General features: G+C 35.5%; 1 protein-coding gene across 15 annotated transcripts in view; it reads right to left on the bottom strand.

The window, feature by feature from the left end:
* The window catches only part of CCDC88A (coiled-coil domain containing 88A), an 81,294-nt gene that overhangs the window by 17,609 nt on the left and 39,402 nt on the right, over positions 1–24,283 (bottom strand). For 12 of the 15 annotated variants that reach the window (XM_035321216.1, XM_035321219.1, XM_035321217.1 and 9 more), the window contains 14 exons: positions 23,232–23,390; positions 18,954–19,100; positions 17,739–17,883; positions 16,768–16,952; positions 14,384–14,521; positions 10,969–12,039; positions 10,335–10,462; positions 6,541–6,682; positions 5,699–5,875; positions 4,958–5,119; positions 2,409–2,686; positions 2,054–2,197; positions 892–1,078; positions 385–530 (listed from right to left, as the gene is read on the bottom strand). In XM_035321216.1, coding sequence (XP_035177107.1) covers positions 385–530; positions 892–1,078; positions 2,054–2,197; positions 2,409–2,686; positions 4,958–5,119; positions 5,699–5,875; positions 6,541–6,682; positions 10,335–10,462; positions 10,969–12,039; positions 14,384–14,521; positions 16,768–16,952; positions 17,739–17,883; positions 18,954–19,100; positions 23,232–23,390 — 3,209 coding nt within the window. The remainder of the gene's footprint in view (positions 1–384; positions 531–891; positions 1,079–2,053; positions 2,198–2,408; positions 2,687–4,957; positions 5,120–5,698; positions 5,876–6,540; positions 6,683–10,334; positions 10,463–10,968; positions 12,040–14,383; positions 14,522–16,767; positions 16,953–17,738; positions 17,884–18,953; positions 19,101–23,231; positions 23,391–24,283) is intronic. The other 3 variants (XM_035321218.1, XM_035321214.1, XM_035321206.1) reach the window with 1 other exon arrangement.

Here is a 24,283-nt window from a genome sequence, read left to right on the forward strand (position 1 = left end):
TTTGCCCTTTTTTTTTTTTTTTTTTTTTTAAGTAAAAACATGCACATAGGCTATACCAGAATCATTTACACAAGCATATTTTCTCTTCTCTCAAATTCACTAAAAGGGTTACAGTTTTCAAACAAATCTATCATCTCCGAATGGGGAATAAATAACATTTTTATTAGACATTTCACCAATAATGAATGTAGTTGCACTCATCTTTCAGATCTAAAAATCAAATGTTCTCAGTTTTAATTATCTGCTTTTCACACTTAATTTGTTATTTTAGTAAGAGAAACACATGCTACTTCTGAAACATTGATTTCTATATACAATGAAAGTGTTTTTTTAATATTATGTAACTGCCCTAATCACAGTAATTTAACTGTTTTTAAAACTCACATGTACTGCCTTTGCTCTACATGGAAGAGATCCTTGCTTTCCATATTCTGCTCAAGTAATGTTCTATTTTGTAGCATTAATGTCTGAATTTGATCTAGTAGATGTCTGTTTTCCTCCTCCAGATTTCCTTTAAGCTGGCTAAGCAGCTGTTAAAATAAATGAAATGGTACGTACATAAATATATGTGAACATATTTCATACACAGATGACATTATCAAGAAAACTTAGGCCTAGAATGTATTTAGACAGTCAAATCAAACAGAAAACAAAATCATGACTCAATGGGTAAAATCTTCTTTGATGCTTTAAATAACTTACAGTTTACCTAACACAAACTACAATTTTTCTATGGCACGTACAACAGACAAATTAATTTGTCTTCAGACTCACGACATTATCTATAATCCAAACGTCAAATTCTTAAGCACTTCATAAGATTTTATGAATCTGTGAATAAGCTTATACAAACATCGCAACAGTCCTAAAAACAGGGTAATTGCCACATACCTCACATTGATTATTTAATTTGGTAGATGTAATATCCAGTTGTTGGTATTGTTCTCTAAGTTTAGAAAACTCGGCTTCTAATCGCGTCTGTTCTAGCTTGGAATTGTTCAATAACGTTTTCAGATTCTTATGATCAGTTTGCAGAACTTCATTCTCTCTCAAGAGTTGACTGTATGCATGAGCAAGCCTGGAATTAAAAGAGAACATAAAATAATACATGAAAGTAAAAGGAAATATATTCATGACCCACACTCCCCCTGAAACAGGAAACTTCCAGGCTCTGATGCTACTTCACAAAATACACGTAACAATTCCTCGGTATCACATGCTGTAGGTAAGTTATCTGTAAATCTAAAATTCCCAGGTATGTATCAAGTCTTACCCAGTCTGGGTTCTCCAGATTTTTAAAAATAATTAGGATTTCTAAATGTGGACATAAAAACTGGTTTTAAGACGCCACTTTTCAAAATATGAAAATCTCACAAAATAGCTAAGATTTCTTGCCAACACAAAATAGTAAGTAAATAGGAATGGTCCAAACCTTGGTAACTGCATAAGCTGTGTATGGACTCTTAGGCTCCCTCTGCTCCTACCCAGCTCTGCCACGTCCCTTTCTAAAAACAATTTCCAGTTCCCACTAATTCTTCTCATACAACACCACAGGCATTTCACTGCAAACTTCTCTGCCAGACGAACAACTCTTAATGCCTCTTCTTGAGGTGGGTAAGTATTGTACTATGTAAATAATAATATTAATTTCAATTTAGGGCAAGCTGTACCTCAGTAGTAGGGATCAAACTGGCCGTCACCACCCACAACACTGAATTTCTACTCCTACTAGCACTAACCAGTCATTCTGCCTCTTAAGCAACTCAGAGAGAACGGCTTGCTCCCTCTACAGCCCACATCCACACAGCACAGTGCATGGCCTGGCATTCTTAAGATGCTATGTGGAATTCAGTATAGCCAGCATGCAATAATTATGCTTTATGTTTGTTTTTTGAACTGTTCCCTCTTCAGTTTTCCTGAAGTAATTATACCACAGAACAACAGAGTGTGTTTCTGTAAGGTATGTTTCATTAATATTCTGGGGCACAGCATCAGGAATCAAGATACATGAGGATACAATGCTTGTTTAGACTGCACAAGTGTTTTGCTTTACCTATCATTTTCATCACGAAGTTTCTTATATTCTACTGCCACAGTTTCGTGTTTTTCATTTTGCTGAAGCATTTTCTCCTGTTCTGTCTTGAGCACTTTCTCCAACTCTTCCAACTGCACTTTCTGTTTCAGCAACTGATTGTACCTGCAAACAAGAATAGTATTTTATTTTTTTTTGAACAAGAAAACATGGAGTTTTTTGTTGTTTTTTTTTTTTAAAGTGTCATCTTTCCAAGTTTTAAGATTTTAGTGTTATATTTCAGGAATATGGATTTTATTCATCCTAGGTATACAGCATTTCCTGCTGTTTAGTCAGGATCAGTCTTCTAATTATAGTCATGCATATTAGTATTTACCTATCTTCTAAGTCCTTATGCTCCATCTCCAGATTTTTGTGTGCAGATTTAAGACTTCCATGTTTAGCAATCAGCGATTCATACTCAGAAGCTTGGCGTTCATGTAGGTGTTCCAGTTTTTCATGATCTTTTAGAAGTGAATCGTACAAGGATTTCAGGTCCTCACGATCCTTGAGCACACATTCATTTTCATTTTCTAGAGCAGACTGTTGGATCAACAGTTGAGCATTCTGATTCATAAGAGATGTACTTTGTGAATTAAGGGTGGAATTTTCAACCTGCAGTCATAAACATTTGACAAGAGTTGCACATTAATTTCACAGACTGGAGCATCTTATCTGTATCGTTCTATTGAAGGATTTCTTCTATGTTCAGTTCCTTATCTCAGCAACCTTCTGGTTACTTCATTACCTGAAAGCCTTGAATGGAAATACTTTTATTTCTTATATCCTAACAGACAACTCCAATCTGTACATGTTGTTAGATCTGATGGAAAGCATTCCTGTGGAAGAGTACCATTTCTCTAAGAGTTATGTCAGAACAGTATTTACGTCCATTAACACATTCAGGCTTTCAAAATAGGACTTATAAAAATCTTTACTTGTGTGCTTCTAAAAAAGATTAACCTCATCTAATCCTTGGATATCTTAAGGAATTAAGGATACCTGACAAGTTTGTCATTTGACCTATAATAGGCTAGTTTTCTCCTCTTCAAAAAAAGGAAAAAAAAAAAAAAATCAACTACTAAGGCTTCTAATACCCTCAGGGTATCTACTAAGGAAAAAAAAAACAAAAAACTATCACTGCAATGCATGCTGTTACTAAGGAACAAATCCCTTTCTGTTGAAACTGCGGCACTCTTTGCTACAATGACAAAGCTGAATGTTTCACTGGAAATGAAGTAATGTCTGATGGCAAGTGTATACTGTAAAACTTCAGACTGAATTCCAATTTCCCTTTAGTACAGAATTCCCAGTCACCCTTTAAGACATCCTTTCTCTTGTTCTTTATGGGTATCAGGAAGAATACTAGAATTACAGTTGCCTAAGAACAGCCTTGACATAGTCTATATAGATTTCAATCGTAGTTCACACTTCAGATTTAGTTAACAGTCACTCTCATTTTCATGAGCATACTTCACCTTTCATTTTGAGTTAATAGAGAGTTGTCTTGCAAGTGGAACTCCCTTTCTTGGACTGCTGGGTGCAACATCCTCCTGTCATCCCCAGCAATTAAAATTATATTGTTTGGTGAGATTCACCACAAAAAAAAAGGCAGAAAATGCTTCCTCTTCTAACTCATTGTCCCAGTAGTTTGACTCATCTATGGTTGTTTTATTCTCCAGCTTTATCAGACAGGAAAGGCCTGTGCTGTTATGCAATCCATGAGGCAAAAAACAAACTGCCTAAGATATTCCTGCTCTTTTGACAAATGTAGTTAGAAAATACTCAAAGAGTTCTGAACCCCAGATATATACCCTCGTCTGTCTAGAACAGTCAAGGATGCCCATGTCCACTAATTTTTTAACAACTAGATGAGACACACTCTGTGCACAAACGTTCTGTTTTGTTCACAGGCCTGCCAGACACAAAGGGGAGTACTGTGCACTAATTAGATTTCAATATGGTAGATAGAAAGTGCATCTGTGGTACAACTGGATTCTGCTTTCCAGCAAGAGACAGAAAGATGACTTGAGGCATTCACGAAATGCATTATTTGTTCACCATTTTAAAAGTCCCCTCACTCATGGATTTCTGTCTGTTTTTCATCATTTTTGGCATTTTGTTTACTATTTGTGCTGAACTGTGGATTCCGTATCTCCCCTTTAAGTATTCTTACAGCTCCAAAAAGGATTTGATTCATTAACAAGAATATTTCATTTATCAGAGGGAAAAAAAAAATATGCATTTGACAACACTGTTGAAGCATGAAGGATGATATATGAATTCTGGCCACGATGGCTGGAGGACTCTGCAGGCAAACATTTTTATAATTTCCACCGCCGCTCATTCCTTTTTTTTCTACCTCTGCATTATCTGAATTACATCTTTGCATATTTATTTTTATGCAATTTTCAAACCTTTTTGCAAATGCTCTGTATTTACTAACATCTTGATTTTCCTTTTAGGTATGACTTTTACTTATTTATTATTGTATCTATAGAAGTAGACAAAATAGATTTATTAGTCTCTTTGGAAATGCTAACTGCTTTCCTGACCTAATTTAGAAGTAAAAAAGAAATTAAAAAAAAATAATCTTACAAAACTGGGTAACAGTCTTCTTTACTCCTGAGTTATGAAGTCAAGGGTTTAAATAGGGTAGGGTAAACACAAAGGATTAAAAGCAACTTCTAGAGGTTTTATTCTTTATCAGCCATCACAAAATATTATTTGACTGCTCCGAGCACAGATTATTCGTATGTTACTTCCTCTTCCATGTCTGTACCAGAATTGAAACATGATTTATAGCATTTCTGTTAGTTTTAAAATTTTCACTTGAAAAACCTTTAAATTAATTCTGTATTTAAACATAAAATATTATAATATTACCTGAAGCTTGGCATTTTGAGTTTGTAGAGTTGTATTTTGTTCTTGTAGAGAAACAGTCTGTCTCTGAAGTGCAAGAATCTGAGCCTGCAGATTACTATTCTGTGTTTCAAGCTGCTTTAATTGCGTTTTCAGTGCTTGTTTCTCTGCCTGCAGTGTAGCATTCTTTGAACAAAAATAAAAAGAAGAAAATTTGAGTTCATGGCTGTTTACTGAACTTCTAGTCGAACTGTTTTTCCAGAACAAATAAAGCAGCATGACTTATACTACTATGGTTCTTTATGCTTTAGCCTCAGTAGAGAGAAAGGATTTAAAATATTCACAGGTATTTCCAGAGGATAACAAACTTTGTCACCGTATATAACAAAGCAACATATAATGATACTGCTATAGATTAAGATTTAAAGAATGCATAAATAACATTAGACCTATGTAGAAATAGAAAAGAAATCTCAATGACTAATGTAAACAAAGATTATATAAGAGAGATTCATGAGGTATCTGTGGATTCAAAAAGTCAAATCTAGGTTTACATTTTTTTCCTTTTAAATACCGGTCAAATGCTTTATGGCATCTGTCAGTGCAGAATCCAGTTGTATCATACACTGTATTTTATACAGATCATGCTTAGTCTATAAACTAGGTCATAAATTGCACACCTCCTTAAGAATATTCTCATGCGTCTTACTGGAGCAGCTCACAACAAATACTTTAAATCAGAATAATAGAAAAAGCACATCTTACATTCCTTTCCACTTCAATTAATCTATCTTTAACTTTCAGTAGTTCCCTAGTTGTTTCCTGGTTTTCTTTCTCCCACTTATTGACAGACTGGTTTTCTTCTCCACTTCTTGGAGGAGAATTCTGAACCATCCTTTCCTCTTCTTGTCTTTGTTTGAGGGCTTCGTAGTTCTTTTTCACCTAAAATTATTTAGAACAACTTACATTAGGTTTAAAGTTTTCCATTTTCAACATCCTATTACATGACCATACCACTTTTCAGAGAACAGAAAGTGCAATATGAACATATCTTACTGTATTTGTAAATTTGCTTTCTGTATATGTTTGATGAGATGAGGTACAAATAACATATGAATACTTGTAGTTTAACTGTAATAAACACTTAAGAAAGGTATGACTACGAGACCAACAAAGTCTGCTCTGTATTTTACTTCACTGCTTTCAACTGTAACCCCCCAACTTTTATAAAGTCCAACAAATCAAGAAGATTGTTTGTTTGTTTTGTTTTGTTTTTTTAACCACTGCACTCAGGCTGTCAAGGCAGACTATTTTTGACATTCCCCAGCCAAATAAACTTCAGATCATTACTCTACCTGACATATTCGATGACCACTGAATCAACTCCACCACAACTTTTCATGTGATTTCAACACCAGGCCTGTATTACTGAAGTTTTAAAAAGCAGTCATACTTTTGTCCTGCTTTATATTACTCTAAAAACACCCCCCTCCCTTTTTTTTTCCTCTTCCCTTTCCTTTCTTAAAATAAAAGGTCAAGCAAAGTATAGAACAATAGCTGATACATGGATCATTTAATCTTACAAAAAAGTATGTCATTCTCCTTACTGTTTTAAGCTCTTGACGGAGTTGCTGGTTTAAATTTGTTGATTCTTCTAAACGAGCCTCCAGAGCAGCAATTTTTTCTTCTTTTATTTCAAGAGACTTCTTAAGTGTAGATTCTAATTTTGACTCCAGAAGCTTGTACCTACTGATCAATGACATCCCAGAAAGAAAGAAAAATTGTATTTTGGAAAATTATTTCAGGTATTTAAATTTTAAAGAGTTCTGAAACAGCAGCCCTGTAGCTACATTCAAAAACACACGAATGCTGACTATTCGAAAGCATGAAGACACCTTGGTATCAATACCAACTTCTTTTTCTTAAGCAAACAGAAGGCAGCAATCCAAAACATTTTTTAATCCGTCATTCTTTGAAAACATTAGATATATAAAAAGCAACATTCAGCTACAGCACTAGTCTGCTGGCTTTATTTGGATCATTAGCGTGTGTGTGATGACAGCACTCTTCCTTCTGGCTCCACTCCAATGAATCCTGCAGGGACCTGAACTAAATTTGAATATGAAGTATTCAGAGAGCAAGATTTTCATCAATTTCCATTTCCTGCCTGCTTAAATAGAGGAGGCACTAGGGAAGGAGAAGAACACAGTTCTTTGCAGGTGCATACTCATTTGATGCATAAGTGTGCGAATTGCTCACTCAGCCCAGCTGCTGGGATTTTAAGACTGTTACCACTCCTGATGTGTATGATTCCAGCTTTTACCATATTTACAATATTGTAGGGTATATAGAAAACCTAAACCACATATCTGGGAGTGAAGTGATAAGGATTTAGAATACATTATTTCAAAACAGTGTCTCCTGAAACTGTCAATGTACAATATTCAAATGCATTATTAGTGTTTTTTTGTTTTTTTTTTAATTACTTCAGAATGCTACACTCATTAATCACTTTTCAACAGTTCCATCACTGTACATGTGTTCAAAATTTGGAAAAATCCCACTTTTGCCTGCGGTAGGATAAAATAAAACAAGCCATAAATATTCCCCCTTCCTAATCTCAATTGCCAAAGAATCTATCAGCTAAGTGGAGAATAGATTGCAAGAGACTTCTGAACTGACAATAGCATTAAATCTAGGCAGGAACTGGAGCAGAAGACCAATGGTAAGTAGAAAGATGTCCAAAAACATTATGTAATAGTATGAGAATTCTAGATTTTAGGGTATGAAAAATAATTTTCAGGGATTTAAGAAATACAGGCATTCTACAACCAATAGGACAGATACCATTTTATCTTACTGAGCTGAAGCATATATTCAGCTGCAAATGAGAAGTTTCATTACTGCAAAGTTATGCAGAAAAGGAAAGAGACTAATAGTGGAGAGCATTCTCCATCTTCCTTTTGAACATCTGATTACGAAAAATGGTTAAACTTTCTAATCCCATTAAGACTTGGGCATTTAAAATTCAGGGTCAGAATCCACAAATCTGTTTGTCTGAAGACAACAGCCATTTGAAAGATAAGACAAAATGGAAAACACCTTGAAGGTAATTCACCAAAAGTGGCTGGCTTAAGCCCCAGCAAAGAGGAGATTCTTCTCAATTTTATTTCTCTCAGAGAGAGAGAAATGGTGCTTTTTAAGTTTGTCACCAAAATGAGAAACACAGACCAAAAATACACCCAGAAGTGATTTTGGCCATATCGAACTTAGCTTTCTACAGACCTGATCAAATAATTGCTAATGTCTCACCTTTTGGATATATGAAAAATTTGAGAATACTTGAAAGGCAAGATAGCCACAGAGCACATTTTCAAACCACTCAATCCTTCCACTTTTCAAACAAGTATTTCCCACTCACAATCCTACAGCTCTACGTGCAGTTGTTAAAGGTCAGTCTACATTTTGATTGTAGAAGAGTCTCAAAACAGCAGCTTAGCCCAAATTCCTTCACATCTAAAACTATTTGTCACAAGCCCGAGCTCAGAAGCGGGCTTTAGATAATGTTCTGGGCAAGTAAGGTTTCAAGACATAAATCTTACTGCACACCTTCCCACCAATCAGCCTGACCAACCACATCATACTCAGTCTGACATCAAAAAATCCTGTATCATCAAATATTACATCAGCTTCTGTGGTGCTTTCACATGGTCTGTGCTGGGCAATCAAGTCTGATATGAATTCTTTTCAAGAGAGGCATTATCTACTACTGTAAGGCAATCTGCAAATAATTGAGCACGAGCTGTTCTTAACAACAGTGCAGCTGAGCAGTACCAAGTTACAAGTGAACTAAGGCCAGCAGAAAACAGGCCAAGAAGAGGTAATATTCAATATATACACAGAAAAAAAAAATGGCACCTACTCCTTGGAGAGAAAAAAGCACCAAAGGGAGTGAGGCGATTGAAAACTGTTTACTTGTGTTATTCCCACTCCTGACTAACATGGAATCACACACGGAAATGGAAGAAGTCACAACGGGTGCCAGAACTATGGTAGAAGTTCATTTCCAGATTATATTTAAATTAAACCTGAATAAAACTCCCAATTCTATGGAGATATGTCAACTCCAACTTTTCTTCTGAATTACTATTTATAGATCCAATAATATCATTCTGTAAAATGTGATGGAAACACTAGCATTACATGACCCAAAGTCGTAATTAATGTAACATCCCAAAGCAACTAACCAATGAGAAGTGAACCCACAACATCTGAATCTTTAGAAGTATGAGTACTTGCAAGAGACTAACGGCATTGGCTGATATGTAGATGCAGATTCATAAATCTTTTCACAGAGTATAATTTCTAAAAGCACCTTTACAGAATATTTTTTCCCCAGAAGAAGTCATACTAGTCAAAGCTCTGAGAGCTTTTTTTGAACTCCTCATCTGTGAGCTGAGAAAGGTAGACTGAAGACCCCAGCAGAAAACAAGAGGTGTCAACAGATTCTCCATACGGGATTTTGGCACCACCTCACTAACACAGCTCTGGCAACAAGAAAGGGAAACTGAAGGAAAAAAAAAGTAATCTGGTTTTCTTTTGATATAGAAGGCCCCAAATCAATCTACATGTTCATGACAATCAGTGGTAATAACAGATCATGACGCCAGTTTTTTTTTTTTTTCCCTTCTCCTTTTTAAAAAGGGCACAACTGAATAGCATCATGAAAGATTGGCTAGAAGCCCATACTAATCTGCTTTTCTCCAGTCACAATTTTTCCCTAAATCCCTGCAGGATAAGACAGAACACAACGTATAGTAAAGCAAACAGATGTCAGGATGGCAGCTGCTTTATACTGGCAGGTGTGGCAGAATGATACAGCCAGTATGAAGTTTTGGAGACACTCAAGAATTGGATACGTCCCAGCGTGTATAAGAAGGGAATACAAGCAGTTTCTTTTTTGGTAGAAAAAAAAAAAATAGAAGAAAATAGCATCAAGGAAAGAGTGAGAGTTTAAGCTAACCATTATGTGACAAAAGTGTAACATTTCTGTCAGTCAAAAAGAAATAAGCCTGACTATGGGCCTGTTTTCTTTTACTGCTACTGTTCCACTGCTAACTAGAACATAGTAAGTTTTAATTATATATAAACTGTATCTACTGACATCAAGAAAATTCTTAGTAGTAAGAAGTGGTAATTCCTTTCCAGAGACAGAACATGAAAGCACATCAGCTACTTTATTAATTTAAAAGAATTTCAAGTTCCATTTTGGGCTTATTACAGTGTATTAAAACCAAAGCATATACACAGTAAGAGTCTGTAAAACTGTTTTATCTTTATGAATATAAAAGACCCTCAATTCTATACTATTCCTTGAGTAGATAGGCCTTGACATTCTCACCTGTCATCAGTAGTCTGTTCATCATGCAAGAGACGCTCCTTGTTTAGGCCTATTTTTTCAAGTTCATGGGCAAGCTTTTCTAGATCATTGTTCATTTGCTGGGTCTTCAATTTTTCACTCACCAAGTCCTTACACAGAAAAAAAAGGCAGTGTTTTTATACAAATATAACAATGCAGTCTTAATTCTCTTTGCCTATGTACAAGTCCTCTATTACTATCTAAATTTTAACTGTCATTAACTCTCCTTTCCTTCCAAGCGTTACCTTTTAGCTAGCATCAGGCGTTATGTTGTCACCGTAAGTATGACTTCACTGTAGCTCTTTACTCCTTTCCTTTCTGAAGAATTTCCCTAATTTGGTCTTGATCATTAGGATCAAGGGGCAACATTGCAGCCAAAACAAATACTAAGATGAAGAATATGAAAAATATTAATTTAACAAAGGCTTCATGACGGCCTGTATGCAACCTTACAGATTTAACTGTAATGTGACTGCATTTATTATGTATTTATTATGTAACTCCATCCCTACTGTAACCACTGAGGACACTAACAGCATACACAGATGAATGCATAATACCTTTTTCTCCCCCAAAATACAGATTACATTAAGAATGGTAACTACTTTCTATTTACCTCTCGTAAAGTGACAAGGGTTTTCTTATCAATAGTAGCTCTTTTCACAAGTTCTTTATTTTCCTTTTCTAGTTCTTTCAGGCGAATGCATGACTCCTTATATACAACTATTTCTTTAAGTAGAGATTTATTTTCCTTTTCCAGATTGCTTATTTTTACATTGTTTTCTTCTAAAGTACTATCTTTAATTTCTGCTTGTTGTCGAAGTCTTTTATTTTCTTTTTCTAACTGTTTCTTATCTTTTTCCAGTTGAGAAGTCTCTTGTTCTAACAATTTATTCTCCTTTTCCAATTGCTCTAGGCGCTTACTAGAGATTTTCAACTCTTCTAAGTTTTTCTGCAGAGTCTGATTTTCAGACTCTAAATCCTGTAATTCACTTTCTAGTTGCTGAATTTTCTTATTGCTGTTTTCAAGGGCTTTCTGTAACCTTTGGTTTTCTGTGTCTAGACCTTGGTAGCTGACTTCTAAGCGTTCACTTTTCTTAAATGAGGCTTTCATGAGTTCAAGGCTTTTTTTAAGTTGTTCCTTTTCACTCTCCAGTTCCTTATTTTCTAATTGTAGTTGTGCCACTTTAATGCTTGTACACTTCAAAGATTCAATTGTTCTTCTTAATTCTAAGTTTTCTTCATCAAGTTGTGAATTTTCCTTTTCCAAGGATTCTAATTGAAAAGAGAGATTTTTTAGGCTATCCAAAGTCTTTTTCAGCTTTCTGTTTTCCGTCTCCAGGTCTGAGTTTTCTTGTTCTAAGGCCTCTATCTTCTCACAAGTAATTTTTAAATTAGTAATTTTTTTCTGTAATAATTCATTTTCCTTCTCCAGACGATGCAGCTCATTCTCGAGTTCTTCTGCTCTCTCCCCTTTCTCTTTATAATGTTCCAGTTCTTTTCTCACTTGTTTTTTCTCAAATTCAATCTTATTTAACTTACTACTGGTTTCTTTAATAGACTCATGAAGAATTTTATTTTCTTTTTCAATTTCCTTCATTCTTGCTTCAGCACTGATTTGTGAGCGTTGTCTTAGAGAAGCTACAGTTTGATTCAAATGTTCATTTTCTTGTTCTAATAGCTTAATCTAATTTTGGGGAAAAAATGTAAACTCTGGTAAGCAACATGCCAACAAATAACCAATTCCATATATAAACTGAAAGCTACTAAGATACTAAGATTACAATATATTTCCCTTTTACTGTAGGGTTTTTAATAGGATTTTCTCTTCTTACACTACCGATATTTATTTGCAGCCTTACAAACACTGCATATGAACCCAGGTGAGAGTTTGACAGTAAAATCCAAAGTCAATGTGACTCCTCAAACACCTTCCTCTTGGACAGAAGACAACACAGAAATAAAACTAACAAAATACAAAACAAAATAAAGCTCTATTTCTTAGCTTCATCTCCTTTTCATTTGTGTTTATTCACATCTAGTTTATTTTCCTTAAACTCTGTAATTTCCAGAGAGCTCTCTCCTAGAAACATATAAACAAAAAACAAAACCGCAGTCAAGTTCTAAACCAAATTTGAGATGAAAGGAGGTGAGAGAACTCCAGAAGTATTATTTTTATTTCACTTGAAAAAAAAGCGCTGATCTGGGGGATATGAAGGCATCCTGAACATAGTAAATCACGTCTGGGGAACAAACACAAAGCTACACTCATTTTTCAGGTTACAAAGGGACATACTGCTTCAAAACAGCCTCCAAAGAAAGTAAATCATTGATAGGACTGAATTATTTTCTTAGGAAACATATTTCCAGATCTACTTTAAGGACAAATGTAGCTTTTGTATCTTGATTTTTTATTTTTATTGAGTTACTTCTTATCAATTTGAATTACTTAGATTTGGGTATTGAATGGCAGACTACAAATTCCAGAAAACTGTTTAGATCAATATTTAGGAAAACACAAATCACATAAGGGGCATTTCAACAATACACTGCTTTGGAGAAAAGTGAAAGTGGTGGCTACAATGAAAAACAATGACTGGGAAAATTATAGACTGTTCTTTCAAATTTAAGTCTGAATATAGCTATTAATAACAGGGTTTGCAACTTGGATCCTGGAAATGGCTATCTGTTCTAAAATTATTTAAAAGTGTCTAAACCCACTTTTTTTAATGGTTCTTTACATAAATTTCTATCTTACCGAACATACATCATTACTTAACAAACTTAACAAAAAATCATGATCAATGCCTCCATGTTTTTTGACAAAAATCAAATGTACTTCCGAGAGCCCCTCCCAAGAAGTTTCAGCATAGGATTTGTAAAAGACACAGAAGATGCTGCTAACTCAGCAGCTCCTAAGTACCTAATTTTAAAATAGAATTAGCCCCACTGAAGTGTCAGTCCTACTTCAACACATTGAAAACACAGGGATTTACAACCTATTACAGTTTTCTAGAAAGTTTTAGTCCCTTTTTCCCTGGAATACACTTCAAATACAACATCTAAACCAATTATTGTAATAACGAACATCTAAACAAGACAAGCTAGTTTTGCTTTCAAGTTATTCCCACTTGTCTTTAAATGAAAGTAAAGCTTCAATAATGAGCATTTTTGTTGTTCTTAGGGCTGGAATTTGATTTTCTGATTAAAGTGGTCCTGCACAAATTTTCAGAATTTTTAAATATTCTGTATTCCAAAATAGTGTACTTTAAAATTCTCAGTTAAGCCAAAAACTGTTGATCTGATCAAGAAATATCAGTAGAATTCATAAAAAGATAAATATACTTCTAATCTGAAAAAGCTCTAAAAGTATATTTGTTATGTAATGAGTGCAGACGTCAGTGACATTTAGTACCTCCCAAATACAGCCCAAATCTTTCACAAAGACACAAATTCCTATTTCGGACAATCAAAATAACAAATTCTGTCATCTACCTGCAAGTCTCACCTAGCAAACATTCTAATGTGAAGGACTGTCAGGAAGCTGCCTCAGATAATTTTGAAGGTAAGTGGCACAGCAGCGGAACAGACAAACCAGCTTGGATACAATGGTCTTTGTCAGGTCCCTTCAAGGGACAGGCTGCTGTAGTTCTCAGTAGTATTCCAGCATTAGTTCAAACACTGACCAGCTGCCTGGAACTTGTTTTCCTCCACTGAGAGGTGTTTGGCCTAGCTCCAAAGTTCCCAATTTTCTGTTTTGGCTGTGCTACAACCTCCAAGCAACTACAGCAAATGCATAGCCCATGAAAGCCACGGAAGCATTACTAAACACTAAAAAGTCCTAAAACTAACAGTAAAGCCTCAGCTTAAAATGAGTCATGACTCTCCCTGGCTGCAGGTCTTACACAAACTATTTTAGTGCAGGTATGTCCTTTTGGCAAATCTGCTACATTTGCAATCCTTTTATGCCTATAGAGAACTACAAAAGGAGAACAATACAATGCTGCATTAACACATAATTCTTTACTCACTTGTCGCTCTGAGTTTTCTCGAAGTGCCTCAAGTGTCTTTTCAAGCTGTGTTTTTTCCTTCATCAAATCTTTACTCAAATTTTGACTGTTCTGCAGACTTTGTTTCTCTTGGCTAATTTCATTCTCTAGCCCTTCAAGCTAGAGGAAAATAAATAATTTTTTTTAAATATACTTGAAAATGATCATAGCGTTACTCTTAGCTGGGTTGAAGAGAGTCTTATAAGAACGAGTAAAGCAAGTTAAAGGAATGAAAAACATGAAACCTTCTATTCTCTGAAACAATTCATCTCTTTTAGGAAAAAATTACTTCTAACAGCATTTTCTCTCCTGGTTTAGAAAAAATATATCTATAAGCGATTTTTTCATTTAAAAAATATGGTCAGATTTTATTAGGTTTTGGATATTTCCCCAAGCATCCTTTTAAAAAAGAAAAAATAAATATTTCAGTGAGGCTTATACTGCTACTCCACCTCCCTTTCAACTTAAAAGGGCTGAGCTGAATGTTATTTCATCTTAAACACTTCAAGAGATACTTATGATTATTTAAGACTTCAATACACAGGTTTGTTTTGTCAAATGGTTACAACTCCGGTAATGTCACTGGACAGAAAAATTGTTTACAGGCAAAAGTCACCAAGTGTGATTTTTCTGTCACATCCAAGTCAAAATTAGTAACTTAGAAGCAACATACACATTAAACAATCATCTGCTGGAAAGATTATGTTCTATGTCAACCCACGCTCCACGTTTCCCAATGCTAGAGGAGTCCAGATGTAAATCAGACAACAAGCAGGGCACAATATTTCTACAAAGAAATTATCTGAGTTATAACTTAACTTGCTGTTAAAAAATAGTGAGAAATAAAAACCACAGAAAAATGGCAGAATAGAATTTGTTATTTCACATAATAATTTATTGGTTGCAAGTATGCAAAAATCATGACATAGTTAAGTCAGAACCTGAATAGTTTCGCTCAGGATGAGAACACTAATGCTTGACCAGTCTTGCACTTCCCTCTCCCTCCAAAATTAAGAGTGTTCTGATCCCTTGCTTAACAGAGCAATGCATCTTTTACGGGGATATTGGCACTTTCGTTGATTTTTTTGCAAAGGAGAAGGAACTGGCTCAATCACCTAGGCAGAGATGCAGCCAGACACCCTGTGGGAACCAAATTATCCACAGCATGCCCAACTGTCTCAGTTGGTCTGTCTGCTAACTGGACACCGAGAGTAGAGATCCTGTGGTCACTGTGTCTAGCTCATTTTAGTGTAGTGTAGACTCTATATTAGCAGTTTGCTTGAAGAGAAAGCATGTCCAGATAGAAACAGACTATGCACAGAAGACCCATAATAAACATTTTGTTCAACTTCACACATTTTGCTGAAGTAGTCACAATGCAGAACAATGTTTTTTAGGGTCAGCTGAGAAAAAGGACATGTTGCCAGACATCCACAGTTGTAAGAACAGGATCAGACAATTATGAAGACATACTACTTCTTAAACCTGCTCCTTTCTTTTGTACTCTGTCTTCCTTGTATTGTACAAAATCTCAAAGCAGCACACAGCCTGCTGCTGCAAAAGAGCATATTTTAAAGAAATTATGAATAGCATGGAAGTATAAAATAGAGAAGGGATTTTATTATTACCTCTTCTTCTATCTTCAACAATAATCTAATGTCTGACATCGGTATTTCAGAAACTTTAGACATTTCACTCCACTGTAGTCTCTTTTTTTCCAATTTTTATTCCCTATAATAATCATTGACTGAATTGTATGACCTGATAAGGTCATACAATTTGTAAAGTAAGATACTGTAGACCAGCACAGATATATCTGAGTAATTTTCTTCATTCACTTGCTCATCAGTTGCTTGGCCCATCTTCTCTCTTTTCTCAGTAATGAACAACAACACGACCACATTTTCTGCATAGGTGAATACTGGCTGATATCTCCATGTAAACATACTTTCCCCTGCTTAATAATTACAAAGTTAAAAATAATTTTATCAAGCATCATAAAATATTTTCATTGTTCACCGTCCCTACATTAACACATTGATTTTCTTCCTTACTGATGTAAGCACTTTCTGAATAAAGTGATCATATATTAATAAAAAAAAAAACAATTTAAAATAGAAAAAAAAAAACATTCCTGCAGAAGTTGTCTTCTTTTTTACTCTAAGTTTATAAGCACCATAACACTATTTAGACACTAGCAGTATTTGCTTTATTCAAAATACTGAAAATTTATAAAGTTACCTGTTAGAAATCATAGAATCATAGAATATCCCGAGTTGGACGGGACCCATAAGGATCATCAAGTCCAACAGCAAACAGCATTAGGCAACTAATACACGGTAATTCAAACATACACTGGTGAGTACCTTTTTGTTAAGTCTTTGGTTTTCCTTCTCCATTTTTAGAATCCTTGAACTACTGTCTTCTACAGAACCCACTGCATTTTGTAATTCTTCCACTGTCTTCAGCAAACTTTGGTTTTCCATTTCCAACTTCAGTAATCTGCTTGATGTCAGCTCATTTACTTCATGACCAAGTGATTTCTGTGGCACTATTAAAACACCATTTAAAAAAAAAAAAAAAAAAAAAAAGGTAATCTAAATTTATTAATACCTGGAGTTCTTCACAGACAGACTGCATTTTTAGAGTAAGGGGATTTAGAAGCCTATGATGATTCTCCAGTGCTTTTCTATTGAGTAAGGCTAGTTAGGATCAATGACCCATTTTCCTTACCCAACAGGTAACACTACACTTGCATAGAAATAAATGTCCTACACATCCTACAGTTCCTCATCATGAGAGATATCCTGCAACTTTAGATACCTTCCCAAATTGCCTCCAATCCTTTGTATGCAATCCACTTACGACCAAGCATTCTATACTGGAAGGATCAAAATTTTTTCCCACAGATATTTCTGCAAACAATTACTCTGAGAAACCTTAACAAATCTTTTATAACTTTGAGAATAGTAAAGCAAGAAGATTCCCAATCTGTATTACAAAGTATAGATGCTTGAATGGCAACCCATTTTAACTCCACACTATTTATGGGTTTTACATCTCTGTTTAAGTGAACAAGAATTACAGGAACAGAAACTTTTAATTTAGGGTCCACCTCCATGGATATACATGACTGAGTAAACACACAAAAACCAATTAACCACAACAAAAAAAAAGGTAACAACCCTAATGAAACAACCACAAAACTGCCACTTTTCTCCAGAGGACAAAAGATCCTGTACTACAGAGATCAGGAGCTGTAAATTCCTATTACCACCCCACTTCCGACTTTAATTTTTTTAACTTTTTACCAGTTTGCAAATATTACTATGCTTACCTTCAGAAAGTTCAGTAGTCCTATTTATCTGTTCAAGTTCCCAGCCGAGATGCAACGATTCATCCATACTTTGTTTCTGAGCCATTTCTAGAGTCATATTTTCCTCCATGAGTTCCTCAATCTTCTTTCTGTCCATATCACGCTCCTTAAAAAATATTTCATGCGTAACTTTAGAAAAAGCTATGTCTCAACATGCACAATTTTTTATACTATCAAGTATGCCACAGACAAATGCAAAGTGCATCTTCTCATTTGTTAATGCACAGTGAGACAGGGAAGAAAGACAAAATTATGGAGGACCTAGAACAGGAGCATGACAAACAGTAAAGAAAAATATGCAGAGAAGAACGTATCAACATAATCTATGGATGTGACTCTATTTGGTCTTTTTCAAAGTTCACTTCTCTCAGAATATTAGGAAAGAAAGTACACATGATAAACACAGCTTGGTAGCACACGCAAAGAACAAGCACATATAAAGAAACAAGATTTAATCTTCTCTAGACTACCATAATACTACTGTAACACAAAAAGCTGTAACAGGACAGGGTCCACAATGAAAGACTCTCATCCAACTCTTTCCCAGTCCCTCTCCCCATACATGCTACTTTTACAGAACTAATTGCAAATATAAAAATCTTCAAAAATTTCCAGAAAATGAAAGCAAATAGGGGATGGCAATCTCTTGACCCTTAAGGAAAACTTACTAAAAACAACTACAACAACATACAAAAACACCTACCCACAAAACTGGCAAATCACAATCCTATTTTTTACAATATTTACTTCTGGTGGAAGAAAGTGTTAAAAACATAAATTACTTTGGGACAAACATTCTGAAAAATATGTCACTATATTGCTAGAACTTGGAACATGAATTATCTCCTTTATCCAAGTACTTAAGTGACAACAAACTGTCTTCAGCTCCGAGAGATTTGATCCTATCCTTCTTACTAGTGAGTCTCTATATGCCTTATCATCATATTTTAGCTATCTGATGAAACACTGTATTGCCTTTAGGAAGAGTATTGCCTTTGCGATTTCCACCTCCTTAGGCAGAACCAAGACTGCTGCAGGAAAACCTATGTGAAAAACATTTAAATTAGGACACAGCTTCCTCTTCTCCCATTTCAACCAGAATGCCTTATTTTATTAAGAGTGCAAATAAACTTCATAGAATTTCAGTAGTCTTTTTCATCCTCCATTTACACTTACCATCTCCATATCATGTAATTTAGCTTTTAATTGTAGATTCTCTTTTTCTAACTCATGTAATTTATCTGAACGGGCTCGTGTCCCCTCCAGCTGATCTTCCAACATTGTCTTTGTTTCTAGCAACACTTGATTGTCTTCCTTTAGCTCCTATGAGAGCAACAACAACAACAATTAACACAATTTAATGCTACCTAGTTTTAGGAATGCTGAAACGTTCTTTTCAAAGCTGTAACAGACACTTCAAAACAGATTTACAGCAATTTCATGTTAAGTGTAGCTTACAGAAAAATTTACATAACCTGAGAGAAACAAAAAAGAGAGAGAAAAGCATTAAGAATAAATAAGCTGTTGATAATCATAATTGAACAATCTAGTGGGTGGCATCCCTGCCTATGGCAGGGGGGTTGCAACTAGATGATCATTAAAGTCCTTCTAACCCAAGACATTCTATTATTCTATGAAACCATAAATATCTCTGTGATTTGAGATGTAACCTGGAAAGATGCACTGAAAGTGCATGGACTACAGCTAAAAGGCTGACCTGAAATAAAAATTAAAAGTCTCAGGTTCAAAAAAAAGCAAAAGGAAGTATTTTGCATACCACATATTTGAATTGTGGAATTTATTGCCCTATGATTGCTAAGATGAAAACGCTTGCATGTGTTGAGAAGTTATTTAATTCACAGAATTACAGAATCATCTAGGTTGGAAGAGACCTCCAAGATCATCAAGTCCAACCTCTGACCTAACACTAGCAAGTCCCCCACTAAACCATATCCCTAAGCTCTACATCTAAACGTCTTTTCAAGACCTCCAGGGATGGTGACTCAACCACTTCCCTGGGCAGCCCATTCCAGTGCCTAACAACCCTTTCAGTAAAGAAGTTCTTCCTAATAACTTGGCCTTGTTCAACCTCACACAGTTCATGGATAAAGATATTAAAAAGAACTGGCCCTAGTACTGAGCCCTGGGGGACTCCACTAGTGACCGGCCTCCAACTGGATTTGACTCCATTCACCACGACTCTTTGGGCCTGGCTATCCAGTCAGTTTCTAACCCAACGAAGCGTGCACCAGTCCAAGCCAAGAGCAGCCAGTTTCTTGAGGAGAATGCTGTGGGAAATGATGTCAAAAGCCTTACTGAAGTCAAGGTAGACCACATCCACAGCCTTTCCCTCATCCACCAAGCACTTTGTTATAGAAGAAGATCAGGTTCATCAAGCAGAACCTGCCTTTCATAAACCCATACTGACTGGGCCTGATCACCTGGTTGCCCTCTAAGTGCCATGTGATGACACTCAGGATAATCTGCTCCATGAGCTTCCCTGGCACTGAGGTCAGACTGGCAGGCCTATAGTTTCCTTCTGGCCCTTTTTGTAGATGGATGCCACATTTGCTAGCCACCAGTCGACTGGGACCTCCCCTGATAGCCAGGATTGCTGATAATGATGGTTCTTCCACCAGCACCCTCGGATGAATCCCATCCGGCCCCGTTGACTTGCATACATCTAAGTGATATAGCAGGTCGCCAACCATTTCCTCGTGGATTGTGAGGGCCACATTCTGCTCCCCATCGCCTTCCACCAGCTCAGGGTACTGGGTCTCCAGAGAACAACTGGTCTTGCCGCTAAAGATTGAGGCTAAGAAGGCATTAAGCACTTCAGCCTTTTCCTCATCTCTCATCACTAAGTTTCCCCCCTGCATCCAGTAAAGGATGGAGATTCTCCTTAGACCTCCTTTTCGTGTTACTGTATTTATAAAAACATTTTCTGTTATCTTTAACAGCAGTAGCCAGATTGAGCTCCAGATGAACTTTGGCCTTTCTAATTTTGTCCCTGCACGTCCTTACAACATCCTTATAATCCATCTGAGTGGCCTGCCCTCTTTTCCAGAGATCATAAACCCTCTTTTTTTCTTCCCCCTAAGCTCTAACTCATGGGAGAGAAGGCCAAAAACCTCAAAGTTACCACCTCTGAGTAAGATTTTCTTGTTCAGAGACTACTGGAGGCTAGGAAGATTATAATAGGAAAGTATCACCAAGTGCTTGCCCTATTGTGTTTGTTTGGTTTGGTTTTTTGTTTTGGTTTTACTTTTCATGTATTGGCCACTATCAAAGACTGGAGACTGATGCAGGTTCTCCTTTCAGTCCTGACTTATTTTATTATCAGATTGAACTCCACAATCTTTGGGTTGTAGAATATGGAGAACAAGACTTAGGAGAAAAGTTTTCTGTAGACCATAATCAAGTTTAGAGGCAATTGAGCAAATTTACTTAAGCCCAAAATCAGGAAATGATGCTGAAAATGCAACCACATGCATTCTCAGAATTCAATCAACCATATTCAGAAGTCCTAAACAGCTTTATTTTTTCCATGTTTTTTCTAATGGTGTTGGATGAAAATAACATGTAAAACATATACTTGGCATTTTTACTCATGACTTATGAAGCAAACCCAACAAATTAATATCTGTCTCTATTTATGCATGTTTGAAAAACAGGTTACAAGCTACAAAACACGTAAACAAAAATTTTATAATAATAAAATATTTACAATAATATTAAATATATTAAATATACACAACTTATGAAGTCATTCATGTAAGATGGTTTTAAATAGCTCACAGAGATCTTCCCATATGCACGCAGGCTAATGATAATGCTCACCACTCTCAGTACCTGACTTTCCAAAAGACCCATGCATACTAACCTCTCACAGCATATAAAGATAACATGAAAACTTTGAGAATGTAAAACACATAAATGGAACTCTGCCCCTGAGCTCAATTTAAATTGCAGTATCTTCTTTCAAGAAAGGTTTTAACTTAAACACTGTTAAGAAAGAAGTCTCTTTCCAGAGGATGCCGTACCATCAGTCTGTAACCATCTTTTCATTTAGTATTACAACATTTTTCAGATATGATAACTAGAATATTGGGGATATCATATCATGGCTAGACAGCAGATCACAATGATGAAGATCTGGAGGTTACCACAGATCACAATGTTTTGATGTTGCTTTTGAGTTACTATATGAGAAAGTATTTAGAAAAGTAATCTTTCCACTGTATTCCAAACTGGTAAGGTCATAATTATAGTACAAGATCAAGTTTTAGGAACCCGATTTTAAGCAAGTCATGAATTGTGACAGAACCCAGAAAACAGGAAAACACACCTTATAAGGCAGAATGCTGTAGGGCCGTGGAGCATAAAGAACTAGGAGAGAGGACATATGACATGTCTCAGACCTCAGAGAAGAAAAAAAAGCTGCTATGAAAGGTTGTGGATACTTCACCACTCAGGTCTTAAAAACTAGATTAATGGCAAGCTTTTGTTTGGAGTGGTAGAGGTATATAAAAAATATCCCATGTTTTTAAAGCTGGACTGAATGAATTCCTGAGATACCCATCCAACCTTGTGACTAAGAATCCACATTAAATGTAAAAATTGCATAAAATAACATTCTGCAACTGTGCATCATAGTTTAGCCTAGTATCTTGTCTGCTTTTGGATCATTTTTTCCCTAAATAAAGATCTTCAAACTAGTTATTATTCATACAAATTATTTTTTTTCCAATAAACATTCATTTCAAGTTCTCCCCACTTTTCTAGGAGTCGTCTTCTTTAATGCACATCTTGAAATTTCCTTAAAACTTTCATTAGCTTTGACTACCGCAAGCAATTGTTTCATTCCCAAATCCTGCCATCTTCACATTTGCCCAACAAATTTGCTATTTACAGACAGAATTAATGCCTAATAAAACTCTGCATGTTGAGGATTTCTTAACTAATTAATGACAAATTTAACAATCTCCTGTCTGGTGTCAGCGCATCTTTTTTAGTGTGCTTATCCATAGAATGTTGTCATTCTATACACATTTAGCATTTGCAGAGGCACTATTTCTTCAACACTTTATTTAGAAATCTGTGTGAGAAGACTTACAGAAGAGAAAAGAATTATTACATTTACAGTATATTGTTAATCAACTCCCTCTCTGGCTTCCTCATCACATAGTATATGTCCTAAACAGAGGTTCTCCTATTGGTCTTGCCAGCTTAGAGTTACAGTGAATACTGCTGACTTCAAATGAAACTGCATGGGATTAGACACAGGGGTCTTATGTAAAAACTGTAATTTATGATAAAGACTGATTATTTACATATTCCAGAGTAAGAAGCTACAATACTGTTTCCATGTCCCAGTGTTTAAGGCATCAAAATAACTTTAAAAAAGCCACAGTAAACAAAAATTATGGCTATTCAGTATTTTCCATAATATACCTCCACTCTAGCTTTGTAGAATTCAATGTCACGCAGCCTCTCTTTATACCGGCTGACTTCGCTTTCAAGCTTGTCGACTCGAATTGCCTTCTCACGAAGAGCATCTAATTCATCTCTATACACTCTGGCAGAACGGGCTTCTGAGAGTAAATTCATGTTCTAGAAAACATGGAAATTAAAGAAGAGTATTAAATCTCATGAACATTTTCTCCATTCTCACTGATACATGGTTAGATCCTCTACCTCTTCACAGTGCTTAAAAATGTTTAAAATAGCACAGCTGTGGTCACAAAAATATACAAGTATACAATCCTGAAAATCCCTTGAAGATTTTGATAAAGTTCACATTATTTTCTATTATTTTCTAACTACCTATCCGCACATGTACTGGAAGTATATAAGCATAGAGTATGTTTTTACTTGAAATGTATTACATTAGGAACTAATATTCTGAATGTATCTTGCATGAAAAAGACTTTCATCATAGCAACTGACTTTTACCACAGCGACTTCATAATACAAAAGTATCAGTATCTCTTCAATACTGACTATAGCCTACTAAAGGCAAAGCAGGATTTCGAAAGTCCATAAAAAATAGTTTAAAAAAATCACCTCTGGTAAATAATGTTATAACAATCAACTTTTATTAAGATTTTATCTTTGTAAGTCTGAATCTCTGGAATATTTCTCTATGAAAACAGAGAAAAATACTTGAGTCCAGAACTGTTATTTTCTGTGACCATTGTTTAAACACATAAACAACAAGATACATTACCAAGCTGAGGTTCACTGACATCCCAGTGAGGTCATTTGCTATTTTTAATTTGCACATAATTTAGGAATTCAGCCACAGAATGTTTCTACAAATGTTTCTCTCATTCAAAGGAAGATGACCATTTCTGACTTCCTGTTCAAACCTCAGATTCCTGCATGGAGAAATTCTAATCTCTAGTTGCTCAATAATTAAAGACCAGTATTGACCAGCAACCTGGATGAATATTTATTGGTCAAAATAAACATCACTGGCTAACTACAACTGCAGTGTGTTTATC

The sequence above is a fragment of the Oxyura jamaicensis genome, chromosome 3 (assembly GCF_011077185.1).
Source record: "Oxyura jamaicensis isolate SHBP4307 breed ruddy duck chromosome 3, BPBGC_Ojam_1.0, whole genome shotgun sequence".
Classification (NCBI taxonomy): domain Eukaryota; kingdom Metazoa; phylum Chordata; class Aves; order Anseriformes; family Anatidae; genus Oxyura; species Oxyura jamaicensis.